Below are 13,806 nucleotides of genomic sequence, written 5' to 3' on the forward strand. Positions count from 1 at the left end.
GCTTTATTCTAAAACTGTCATTCTCACTAATCCAGTCAAGTTTTTGTCGAAGATTGTTTGACAGATAGGAGATGGAGGCTAAACTCAGTATTCTGGGGATAAAATTAAACTCAAGAGCAGCTTTAATACTCCAGTGATCGGTCTGTCCGCACAGCAGATACAGGTTCATAATTTTATCAACACATCCATCCACAGATGTAAATCCAGAGCAGCCATGTTTACCCACAGCATTATATTACAGAGGAAGATGTATATTAGTTGCTCAAAGGCACTTCAAAAATAGAGGTTTGTCTGTGATTGCAGGGACAAAAACAATGAAAAAAACGCATTCAACAGGTATATGTGTAAATCTTTATTCAATTCAATTCAATTTTATTCATATATCACCAAATCACAACAAAAGTCACCTCAAGGGCTTTATTAGCCCTTACATTCTGCTCATATTTCATTCATTCACAGAAAGAATTCTGATAGGTTTGTAGCTTAAACCTATTCGCTGGAGCGTTGAAGGTTCATTAACATATGACGTATACATACACACAAAGAGTACCTTACCTGTGTGTGTGTGTGTGTGTGTGTGTGTGTGTGTGGGGGGGGGGGGGGGGGGGGGGTGCCAGTGTGTGACCCCATAAACAACTTCCCTAAACCTGCTGGTCTGGAAGTCCAGCAGTTCATCTAAACAAAAAGCACTTAGCCTAAAACACACATAGATACGTTTATCCTACCATAAAACAATAAGAGAAGGTACGACCTCTCCCATGCTCCCAGGATGTGGGTGTGAATGCCAGAACACTCTGGAATGCACACAAAGTTTTTGCAGACTATTAAGGATCAAACCTCTACCATTGATTATAAAACTCTAAGCATATATGAGTAGATATTTCTAAGCATAAATGACAATCCACTATATAAACCTGACAAATTCCCTCATTATCATTGTCTTTAAAAAAATGCCCTTTCCTTTGCAGAGATATAACAGTGTTCATAAAGGCACAGTGGACACATGAACCAAACAACACAGAAAACACCAAGAGGCTGTTTAAAGAAGGCCACAGAGAGAGGAGTAAAAAAGTCGAGCAGGGTGGAGCACTTCAGTCATGTAGGTGGAGGCTTCACACCGTCAGGCCATAAAAATAAGATCCATGATTTGAACTGAACCTGAAACAGTGCAGAAGCTTTAACAGTGAAGTGATGTTTGGAGTTAGAGCTTTGGTCAGACCAGACAACAGAGCATCAGTTCATCAAACTGGCTGCTGATTAAAAATGGTCCTTACTGCTGTAATGATTAATGCCACACTGTTGTTCTTTCATGTGTTAATGTAATGTACTCATGTGTTTATGTGAGTGTCACTGACCAAGTTCTGTATGAACCACACATTCAAACATTTGCAAATATGTGATATCTTGATAAACTGAGCAGATATTTGAACTTTCCACAGCTACATTCTCGCCTGAAAATATGTTAAAAGTTTATTTTGTGACCCAGAAAGAGTAATAAGAGTAATATTAAAAACTTAGTAGCTGCCGACATTGTTGAAAACTGGAATTGGCTGGGCCGCGCTATGAATTCTGGGATACGGTGGGCCACGAAGGACACACCCGACCCATCCTTCAAATTCGGGGAAAAGGAGAAGAGATTTGTCAGCTGCATTCGGAGAAGTCTACGAATTTGGAAAGCCTTCGTCACGTCGCTGTGACATAATCGGCCTACAAATGCAGCCTCAAGAGGATGCAGCCCATGAATTTGGACACCCCTATAACAGTTTGTAAAACCTCTTAAGTCTGATGAGATGGATTTACAAACTAAAAAAATGTCAGGCAAAGAGAAGATTTTTTTTATACAAAGTGTTTTCCAGTGGGCTGTACTTAAGGAGGAAAAAGTCACATGAAGCTAATAAACAATCACACCAACATAAAATAATTAATTTGCCTAACCTAAACCAACACAAAAACACTCACTGATCCTGACATTAGAGCTCACAAAAATTCATGTATGTTTGTAACACGGTTTGACTTTGTGTCAGTAAATCTCATGAACAGCCTGAAGATGAATAAACTGTAGTTCAGAGTCACTGACAGCACAGACACACACTGTTGGTCTGAGTGTGAGCATGATGATCATCAGAGATGTCTGCTGGATGTTCAGGAAAGTTCATTGGTGTCTGTCCTTAGATCGTCTGACTCACAGTTCATTTCTGTCTCCTCCTGTCTGACCTGCAGGTGAGAAACAGGTGTCAGCTGTCAGTGAAGAACAGAACAGAATCCATCCCCTTTTCCCTCATAGCAAGCAGGTCTGGCCCGGATCTGGTATCAAGCCGGCACTGCTGGCTGACTTCTGGCACGATAAGACGTTTGTCATCCAGATATGGGCCAGGCCTGCCATAGATGGCACTGTCTATGTGATGTCATGCCATATCTGGCTCGATTGTGGTTTGGTTTATGTGGCCCAGGCTCATAGAAAACAGGCCTGGCCGGGATCCAGCATCAAGCTGGCACTTCTGACTGACTGGTGTCATGGCAGAGTGTATGTCAACCAGATGCGGGCCAGGTCTGGCAATGCGGCACTATTTATGTTCCTATTTTAGTTAGAAGACCCAAATGCCATGTTGCAATACTATACCGCAATGGTAGCCAATGTTTCAAGTGCACGTTTGACAGGTTTATGAGTGTACACTTTATCCAAAACCTAGTGAGGGTTTACTCATCTTTGCCAGTGAGTGGATGTAGCTCAGGCGGTAGAGCAGGTCACCTATTGATTGGAAAGTTAGTGGTTCGATCCCTGGCTTCTCCAGTCTGCATGTCATGAGTGCGAGCATATATGAATGTAGTTAGGAAGCACTCAGTTAAGAGAAAGTGTGTGAATGTAGCATGTTGCATAGAGCACTTTGAGTAATCTGGGAGAGTTGAAAAATGCTGTATAAGAATCATTCCATTCACTGTCTGAACAAAGTTTTGTCATGTTGCTTTTGCACTATTATGCACATGTTGTTATTACATGGCTTAATTAAGGTACACATTAGGCTGAATTCTGGGACCAGAGCTGAAAGTGTTCTGGGACAGCACAGGGCCAGCAGTGTGTCTGCAACTGGCCTTGTGCTGGCCCATGTGTGGGTCACCAAAGGGTCGTCATTCTTTGTGGTATGTGGAACATGTGTAAGCACATTGTGTGGCCCAGATTCGGGCCATGCCAATTTTGCTATGTGGATAACAGGTCTAACAGTTCGTTCAGGGTCGGAGGTCATGTTGGTTTCATCCAGCTGATATGCAGATCTGTGAGAGCTCATTAAATAGTGATGGGATTTCCGGCTCTTTTTAGAGAGCCGACTCTTTCGGCTCCCAAACGGCTCTTCAGGTTGTTTTGTTGCTTTAATTAATTTATAATTAACAACAATATAAAATTATGCACAAAGGGGATAACTAATGTAAAAAAAGTTGTTTTATTTATATATGTTTATATATAAATATATACAGTGGCCCCTACAGACAAAGCACGTACAAACTCCAAAACACATTTCTAGCGTTAACTGAACTTCCAAAACAGAGCTACCTAGATCACTTAAATTACACAATTGAAAGCGTGTATTGTTTGTGTATTTATACACAAATAATATATTGTTCATTTACCTGTTACTACAACACACCAAATCCGGTCATTGGTACATCCTGGCTTGTGTAGCCACTAGGTAACAAAAGCTCAACACTGCGCCTAGCGTCCTGGAGCACTTCTGTTTGTGTTTTGTACGTGTTTTGAGTTTTTATGTGCTTCTGAGTTTTAATGTGTTTTGGAGTTTTTACGTGCTTCGGGGTTTGTACGTGCTTTGTCTCTAGCAGCCACCGTAAATATACTTTGATTTATTCACTCCACATAAAATGTAATAAATATATCATATAATACAAAAACCAACTATTCACATTTTAACTTTTAACTTTAAATTTTCAGCTTTTTCTTTTTAAACAAATTTAAAGTGAAACAACACAAAACACTGCAAACCACAACACAATTAAACATAATTTATAATATGAAAACAAAAAGATGCATATTCTCTGTCATATGGGCCTGCATGAATAAACTTTCTGAATCCTTTATCATCCGCAACTGAAAATAGTTGTGGATGATTACTATACCTTTCTAATGTGATGTTGTTGTCCCTGGCTCTCTTTCTCTCTCTCTCCCTCCCGCTCTGTTCCTGTGCTACTTGAGTGTAACTACTGCCCCTCCCCCCTCTGCCCAGCGCAAAGCACAAGGCTCGCACGTGGAGTGAAGCGGAAAAAAAGTGCGAGTGTGAGAGAAAGAAGAAATAAAAAACCATGGCTCCCAATAAGGAGCCGGCTCGTTTCGTTCACTTCAAAGACCCGGCTCTAAGAGCCGTTTCGTTCACAACCGACACATCACTATCATTGAAACATGCCTGAGACTTTTGGAAGGTCAAATCCTCGAATTTCTGAAAATGTGTTTGTTTATTAAGAGGCTGGAACATCTGAACCTTTGATTCAGTGACAACAGCTCTGTCACACCAAACAAACTACACTGTTTACATAATTTACAATGTTTATATATGAAGCACTTCAAATACTAGGATAATAATACTAAAAGTGCAAACTGAAAGAGGATTCTTTTAACACCTCAGTGAGCTCAGTGTGATTGTGTCATTAACCCTGATAATTATTGAATTAATTATCTTTAATTTCCTAATACAGTTGTTACACAGGCAAACTGGGGTTTGTCAGTTTATAGTACAAAGATCAGCTCGTATGTTCTCAACCATGAATGAATTAATTTTAACCAAAATTCAGAGGAGATGATGATGTAAGAGAACAACAGTTTATCACAGCTGGTCCAGATGTGTCAGGGATCACTGATGATTTCAGCATGAGAGGTTCAAATTTATAATGTGATCAGTCTCCTCCAAAGTTTGTAGAACGATCCAGGCAGTGATTCTGGAATTTGGAAACTGCTTACAGATTAGTAACTCTGCTCAGCTGGTCTCAGGAACATTACAGCAAGAGGGCAGAAACTAGAGCTGGGCGATATAAATTTTTTCATATCACGATATGTTTTTTTCATTTCAGGCGATAACGATATCTATCACGATATAAGCCAAATAACTATATTTGTAAGATTTAAATGTGCCGTTGCTCACAAGTAAAATGTGAAATAATCAGCAGCTTGTTTGGATTTAAATATTTATTTCTCATAATAAGTTCAACAGGGTAGATGTACTTAAGGAACATGAGACTTTTTCAGATAAATAAAGGCAAATATTGCAAACTACACAAAAGGCAGCCGCTAAAGCGTTTAAGTTTCAAAATAGAACAAACAAAACAGACTAAATTGTCAATTCCACTTAGAAACAAAATATTAATTCTAAAAATAAATCTTAGTTTGTTTTACAGAAGAACAGACTGTTACGGTCGCTGACCTCTAGTGGCTCTCCCTCTGTGGAGGAGTGTCTTTTCTCCTTTTCTTGTGTTGCAGGTCTGCCTCATGAGCCACAGCTGAGGTGTGTTCCAGCTCGTCAGCCACGGCATATAGTCTGCCATCCTAAACTGCCATACGCCTGCTACTTCCCCCATTTTTGCCGGAGCTGTGAGCTGTATTGTTTTGGGCAGCGGGCCTTAGTGTGTATGCGTGTGAGACCTTAAACTCTGTGAAACTTTGGTTTTCTTTCTTTCATTGTAAGCAAAGGTGCCCTTACTGTGTTAATTAGTTCATTGTTGTGGAAGCAGGTAGGGGTTCTCTGCCATTTTAGTTTCAACTGTTTTCTCCTGTTTTTGGTTAGACAGGGAGCTCAGCCATTGTATCTTGTTTTGGTTAGTGAGTACTTGGTTTGATTTCTAGCTAAAGGGGGTGTTTTGTTTGTTTTGGCCTTGGAGACCCTGAAGAAAAGAGCTTCCCTGTGTTTATTTTTACTGTAGTAGTTTTGGGCAATAAATCATGTTTAATGACATCTATTCTCCAGTAGTTCATGTGTTCTCTTTTACTTTATGTTACCCCTCACCCCAGTCAACACTTCATTTGTAAGTGGGGCGTAACACAGACAAAATTGACTCACTTTTGTCAATATCAAATAAACTGAGAACTAAAAGGAAGTTCTCAATCTCTCCTTGTTGTATAGCTGAGCTTTTCAAACAGTTTTAACAGTTACTTTAGTCTGACGAAAGCCGAATGACGAATTAGCGCTTCCAGTCAGAGATGAGCATGCTTGTTCTGTTTATTGTATTTCCAGACTTGCTTTCAGCACAATTTACAGTGCGCGCTACTCTGTTTTTTGTCAGACTTGGAAAAAGCCGAAATACCTTCACACTACGGAACTTCTATGGCTCTTCCGTTCGACAAGCTCATTGGAACCATCATCTGTTTTCTCTTCGGTAACCTTCGGTCACGCTCTCGGTGGATTTTTCTCTAGTCGGCACACTCATTTCCTCCATTACCCGGGCGGCACGGCGGCTGGCTGCTTCCCAAACAAATACACATGTGCGGCTTGGCACTTGTGCTGTACGTAACAAGTCACGTGATGTGATGCTGCGGCTGTGATTGGTTCGGCTCTGCGCTACTTAATTTAGATTGGCTGTTCTTTTTTTTTTTTTTTTAAGAGGACAAGAGAGATGAGGCCTATCGCAATAGTTTAACTTTTCTATCGAGAAAACGTTATTTCGCAATACATATCGTTATCGTTCTATCACCCAGCTCTAGCAGAAACACAGCTACAGTATTTTGCCTTGATTTAAACATGGCAGACTGACAGTAGCCGTTCTCTCTCTGTAACAGCAACACCTGAAACATGCAGGGAGGACTGAGTCTGCTCAACTACACATGGTTTAAATTCTAAGGTTAAAGCTATCAGGACATAATGTAAGTAAATTAATTAATAAAAAATGAGCTCAGTGTGGAGCCTCACACTCTCACAGATGAGGATGTTTAACACCGATTCCAGAGCGAGCAAGACTGTGCTAAAGAAAACTGATGGAGGCCATCTAAGTGGCTGGATGCTTGACTTCAAGCAGTCAGTGATACGGCCCTAGCAGGACCTCCTGAAACTACTATTGTGTGGGTGTGGTGTTCTCTCTTTGCCTCCTACTCTCTTGCTCCGCCCCTCTGTCTCTCTCTCGCTCTTCTCTCTCCCCAGGACACAGCTGCTGCTCATTGGCCTCATTTACCACCTGGGCCAAGTCAGCAATCACCTCTCTGAGGTCATATAAGCTGGGGATGAACTGGATGACAGAGGGTGGTTTTCTCTGGTGTCACCACTTTGTGTTCTAGGTGTGTGATTGTTCTGCCTGAGTTGTGGAAGCAGTAAAGCTAGCTGCTGCTAGTGACAGGGTGAGCTTGTGGGCCCCTGGAAGTATCTCCTCGTGATGTGGAGTTTTTGTTTGGTTGTTGTGTTTTTTGTTGTTGCGACCTTTTTCCTAGTGTTATTGGTAAAACGGCGTTGCCGACTCTTTATGTTAAGTTTATCTATAATAAGAACTACTTTATTTACTAAACACTTTTTCTCTGTATGAAAAGTGCTTTATAAATAAAGATTGATTGATTGATTGATTGATTAATAAAATGAAGTGAAACTAGCTTAAAGTCTGTTTCATCACTGAGTAACAGTGTCTGTTCAGCTGCTCGCTCTGATCCAACCTTTGGTCTCTAAGAAGAGGCTTCAGGGAGACGTTTGCTACGTTGGACTGTAGGACCATCAGAAATGTGTGCAGTAACAAAACAGGCAGCACTGAAAGCAGCTCTAAGTGTTTGTGTTGTTCAATGATTTGTGCACAACAACAACAATGGGACCTCTCTCATCCATCAGTCACCATGTGGACATTTTTCTGACACACTTTGAAGCTGATGGACGTTTTGTGTCTGCACTAAGTACATTTTCAGCAGCTATGGCACCGGCAGGATTCACTTTCACAGACTCACAACCACCAGCTTCACCCCTCCCCTCCCCCTCCAGCTGTAGGCTTTAACATTGAGTTTCCCCACACATGTTTACAGACGAGTTAGAGAGCAAGAGAAGAAGAGACATAAATGTCTTTGTTTCTGCTCTAACCAAACAATGCTGCTCTACAACTCTAGACTACCAGCCACAAAGACAACAGCTGGAAACATCTGTCTACCTCTGACATCTACCAGCTCATCCATACAACAAACACACATCAACAACCAGGAAGCAGCTTCACCTCTGATCACACACACACTCAACTCTACTCACTCACCTGGAGGAACGACAACACTCAGGGAGATGATGCTGATGAACTCCCATGAGCGTGTTTCTTCCATGAAGACACGACACATGTATGTTCCAGTGTCATTAATCGTCACATCCTTCAGAATCAAAGACACGTCTCCATCCTTCATCTGTCTGTCCTGCAGATCCACCCGGTTCTTAAAAGATGGATGCTGGTCGTCTGGATCAAAGTGACCATCCTGGTACAAAAGCAGATATTCTTTCTTCAGGTCAGCTCTTCTCCACTCTACAGCTCTGATCTTGTTGTTTGGAGCTCGACATGTCAGAGTGACATCCTGTCCAGACTCAGCTGTGATGGTTTTCTGGACTGAAAGAGGAAACAACACAGAGCAGAGAGGTTAAAGGTCAAAGTACAATTATGATCAGAATGATTGACTTTAAATATTTTGTTTATTTCCTTTGACATTTGAGTTTTTAGTCATGTTGGATTTAATGAACCTCTGAACATCCAGCAGGTCACCAGTGACCCACTGAGGGGGAATTTTAGCCTCATGCTAAACATGCAAAGTGTCAGAAACTACAAGATGTTAGCTTCCACAGAACAACAACATGTGCTGATAATAAGTGAACAGAATGTGTGAGAGAAAGCAGCCTCTCATTATAAGACACTGTGAGTCTCTGCATGCTGCCTTTATGGAGCTACAGCTGTTTGTATACACTGAACAAAAAGCTTTGTAGCTGCATCCTGACTCCTGACACTACAACACATCACACTGACACACACATTACACTTCTTTGTCTCTGTCACAGCTGGATTACAGATGTTAAGTGTCCACCCAGCCTCGTGTCTCCTTCACACACACAGTGGAAACTGTGTTTGGTTTCTAACAGGTATATCTGACCTGCTTAATGTGATCTGCTCTAACCAAACAATGCTGCTCTACAACTCTAGACTACCAGCCACAAAGACAACAGCTGGAAACATCTGTCTACCTCTGACACCCACCAGCTCATCCATACAACAAACAAACATCAACAACCAGGAAGCAGCTTCACCTCTGATACACACACACACTCAACTCTACTCACTCACCTGGAGAAACCCTGAGGTAGATGATGCTGATGAGCTTCCATGAGTGAGTTTCTTCCATGAAGCCATAACACTCGTATGTTCCAGCATCATTAATCGTCACATCCTTCAGAATCAAAGACACGTCTCCATCCTTCATCTGTCTGTCCTGCAGGTCCACCCGGTTCTTAAAAGATGGATGCTGGTTGTCTGGATCGAAACGACCATGCTGGTACAAAAACACAGTTTCTGGCAACAGGTCATCTCTGCTCCAATACACACGTCTGATGTTTGGAGCTCGACATGTCAGAGTGACGTCCTGTCCAGACTCAGCTGTGATGAGTTTCCGGTCTGAAAGAGGAAACAACACAGAGCAGAGAGGTTAAAGGTCAAAGTACAATTATGATCAGAATGATTGACTTTAAATATTTTGTTTATTTCCTTTGACATTTGAGTTTTTAGTCATGTTGGATTTAATGAACCTCTGAACATCCAGCAGGTCACCAGTGACCCACTGAGGGGGAATTTTAGCCTCATGCTAAACATGCAAAGTGTCAGAAACTACAAGATGTTAGCTTCCACAGAACAACAACATGTGCTGATAATAAGTGAACATAATGTGTGAGAGAAAGCAGCCTCTCATTATAAGACACTGAGTCTCTGCATGCTGCCTTTATGGAGCTACAGCTGTTTGTATACACTGAACAAAAAGATTTGTAGCTGCATCCTGACTCCTGACACTACAACACATCACACTGACACACACATTACACTTCTTTGTCTCTGTCACAGCTGGATTACAGATGTTAAGTGTCCACCCAGCCTCGTGTCTCCTTCACACACACAGTGGAAACTGTGTTTGGTTTCTAACAGGTATACCTGACCTGCTTAATGTGACAAACGAGACAATGGCATCAAAAACAAAGCTGAAAATTAAAATCTTATTTTAAAGTTGAGTTCAAACCTGAGTGTAACTGTGATGAGATGAAGTGTGAGGTTGTGAGAAAGTCTCTGACTGCATTCATAGATGTGTCCTTTCAGCTGCTCGCTCTGATCCAACCTTTGGTCTCTAAGAAGAGGCTTCAGGGAGACGTTTGCTACGTTGGACTGTAGGACCATCAGAAATGTGTGCAGTAACAAAACAGGCAGCACTGAAAGCAGCTCTAAGTGTTTGTGTTGTTCAATGATTTGTGCACAACAACAACAATGGGACCTCTCTCATCCATCAGTCACCATGTGGACATTTTTCTGACACACTTTGAAGCTGATGGACGTTTTGTGTCTGCACTAAGTACGTTTTCAGCAGCTATGGCACCGGCAGGATTCACTTTCACAGACTCACAACCACCAGCTCCACCCCTCCCCTCCCCCTCCAGCTGTAGGCTTTAACATTGAGTTTCCCCACACATGTTTACAGACGAGTTAGAGAGCAAGAGAAGAAGAGACATAAATGTCTTTGTTTCTGCTCTAACCAAACAATGCTGCTCTACAACTCTAGACTACCAGCCACAAAGACAACAGCTGGAGAAACATCTGTCTACCTCTGACATCCACCAGCTCGTCCATACAACAAACACACATCAACAACCAGGAAGCAGCTTCACCTCTGATCACACACACACACTCAACTCTACCTGGAGGATCAACAACACTCAGGGAGATGATGCTGATGAGTTTCCATGAGTTTGTTTCTGCCATGAAGCCATAACACTCGTATGTTTCAGTGTCATTAATCATCACATCCTTCAGAATCAAAGACACGTCTCCATCCTTCATCTGTCTGTCCTGCAGATCCACCCGGTTCTTAAAAGATGGATGCTGGTTGTCTGGAACAAAGTGATTATCTCGGTACAAAAGCAAATATTCTTTCTTCAGGTCAGCTCTCTTCCAGTGCACAGCTAAGATGTTGTTGTTTGGAGCTCGACATGTCAGAGTGACATCCTGTCCAGACTCAGCTGTGATGTTTTTCTGGTCTGAAAGAGGAAACAACACAGAGCAGAGAGGTTAAAGGTCAAAGTACAATTATGATCAGAATGACTGACTTTAAATATTTTGTTTATTTCCTTTGACATTTGAGTTTTTAGTCATGTTGGATTTAATGAACCTCTGAACCTCTTTGTTGTTACACTATCTCATACCGTACATTACTAAATCTCCATTTGCACTATTTGCCTATTTGCACTACTCTGCCTGGTTTGCACTCAATGTCATTTACCCATTATATTGTATATTGTATAGCTTTCTTGTTATATGTAAAATTGTATTGTATTTATTTTAATTTTTACTTTAATTATTTTACTTGCATTTTTAATCACTCTTATATTTAAATGTTCATTTGCTATTTTATCTAGGGATTGAGAGTAACGTAGTTTCTATTCTCTGTATGTCCTGTACATGTGGCAGAATTGACAATAAAGTTGACTTTGACTTTGACTTTGACTTTGAACATCCAGCAGGTCACCAGTGACCCACTGAGGGGGAATTTTAGCCTCATGCTAAACATGCAAAGTGTCAGAAACTACAAGATGTTAGCTTCCACAGAACAACAACATGTGCTGATAATAAGTGAACATAATGTGTGAGAGAAAGCAGCCTCTCATTATAAGACACTGAGTCTCTGCATGCTGCCTTTATGGAGCTACAGCTGTTTGTATACACTGAACAAGAAGCTTTGTAGCTGCATCCTGACTCCTGACACTACAACACATCACACTGACACACACATTACACTTCTTTGTCTCTCTCACAGCTGGATTACAGATGTTAAGTGTCCACCCAGCCTCGTGTCTCCTTCACACACACAGTGGAAACTGTGTTTGGTTTCTAACTGGTATACCTGACCTGCTTAATGTGACAAACACAACAATGGCGTCAAAAACAAAGTTGAAAATTTTAATCAGACTTTTAAAGTCAGATTTAATTGGGTGTCCAAATCCATGGGCTACATCTTCATGAGGACCCGGCCTTCCTGGTCTACGTGGGCTAGGTCCTCAGGAGGCCTGGTACACCGAAGGGAGCGTCTGTGAAATTGGACGTTCTTGCCTTCTAGTTTTGTGTCACCAGATGTCTCAGTGGAGTTTAATAAACCCAGCCGTGTGCTCCATGCTATTTAAGATATAACAGGATACCAGCATAAATTCTCGATCATCTCACACTTCTGTTTAATCAGTTTTCTGTTGGACGTTTATTCAGCTGTATGAAAACTTTAGAACTTTAATCTCAGCCAAGCCAATAGTTGGGTTGCGGTCACGTGGTTCTGATGACGTGCGGAGGCAGCGCGATTTTTGAGTGGAGGGCGGAAGTAAACATGGAGGACACTGTGGAGAGTCAGGAGAGCAGCTATTGTGCAACTTTAGACCCCGTTTCTCGGGAGAGATATAAACAGATAGTTAAAAAATATATCGGACGTGATCCGTATTCTTTGAAAATGTCCGAATACACCACAGAAGTAAAGGATTTGCCTACTATCGAGGCTGTGGATATCACCAACTACTTGGTCCTCCAGACTTCTTACTACACTAGGCAGCAAATGAAAGCTTTCAAGAGTCTGGAGGCGTACAATTTTTTTGTCAGCGGGTGGGTCCACAACCTTGGAACAAAACGTCTCCGTGATGGATACAGTTTGGTGTTTGCAAGGGTGAGTGTTTGTTCTTATATTGCTTTATCTTAAACACGCTAACAGTTAGCGGTAGCGGCTTTAACGTCAACAAACATGCCACATCCTTAGGACTTCGTTAGAGTGACAGTTGTTTGTTTCAAGGTAAACCATTCTCAGCGGTCTAACGATCTTTGGAGAGACCCTGAACTTCCTCAGTTGTCGTAGGTGATACAGGCGCTGCCTAGCCTTTTTGGTCTGGACCTGAATGTGGGCAGCCCATGTCAGGTCTGAGGAGATGTGGACACCAAGATACTTGAAGGACTGCACCCTCTCCACTGGAGCTCCATTGATGATAATGGGCTTGTAGTCTCTGTGCTGACCCCTTCTGAAGTCCACCACCAGCTCCTTGGTCTTGCTGACGTTCAGCTGGAGGTGGTTGTCCTGGCACCACGATGCCAGATTCTTCACTTCATCCATGTAGGCCGCCTCATCGTTGTTGGAGATGGCACCCAACACCACTGTGTCGTCAGCAAACTTCACAATGGTGTTGAAGCCATGGGTGGCCACACAGTCTGAAGTGTAGAGGGAGTAGAGCAGTGGCGAGAGGACACATCCCTGAGGTGCTCCTGTGTTGATGGTGATGCTGTTGGAGAAGCACCTGCCCACCCTCACCACCTGAGTTCTGCCAGTGAGGAAGTCCAACACCCATGCACACAGACGGCTGTTAAGTCCCAGATCCCTGAGCTTTGTGAACAGTCTGCAGGGCACTATTGTGTTAAACGCTGAACTGTAATCAACAAACAGCATTCGCACATAGTTACCCTGTTTCTTGTCCACGTGGCTGAGTGTGGTGTGTAGGACGTGGGCGATGGCATCCTCTGTGGATGTGTTGGATCGGTAGGCGAACTGCAGCGGATCTGTGGTGTCTGGGATGGAGGAGGAGATGATGTTCTTCAGCAGCC

General features: G+C 42.2%; 2 protein-coding genes across 2 annotated transcripts in view; one reads left to right on the forward strand and one right to left on the reverse strand.

The window, feature by feature from the left end:
• Positions 1–9,421, reverse strand: part of LOC147333941 (cell adhesion molecule CEACAM5-like) — a 129,454-nt gene extending 120,033 nt beyond the window's left edge. Inside the window, exons 1-2 of the mRNA XM_086286438.1 lie at positions 9,271–9,421; positions 8,206–8,544 (exon numbers count right to left, since the gene is read on the reverse strand). Of these exons, the coding sequence (XP_086142564.1) occupies positions 8,206–8,544; positions 9,271–9,406 (475 nt within the window). The 5' untranslated portion in view covers positions 9,407–9,421. The remainder of the gene's footprint in view (positions 1–8,205; positions 8,545–9,270) is intronic.
• Positions 1–13,806, forward strand: part of LOC147333943 (CD276 antigen-like) — a 185,386-nt gene that overhangs the window by 37,382 nt on the left and 134,198 nt on the right. The gene's annotated exons all lie outside the window — the stretch shown is intronic.

The sequence above is a fragment of the Aulonocara sp. 'chitande type north' Nkhata Bay genome, linkage group LG3 (assembly GCF_057382095.1).
Source record: "Aulonocara sp. 'chitande type north' Nkhata Bay isolate Kocher_YH1m ecotype deep benthic linkage group LG3, A_spYH_male_GT1.1, whole genome shotgun sequence".
Taxonomy (NCBI): Eukaryota; Metazoa; Chordata; class Actinopteri; order Cichliformes; family Cichlidae; genus Aulonocara; species Aulonocara sp. 'chitande type north' Nkhata Bay.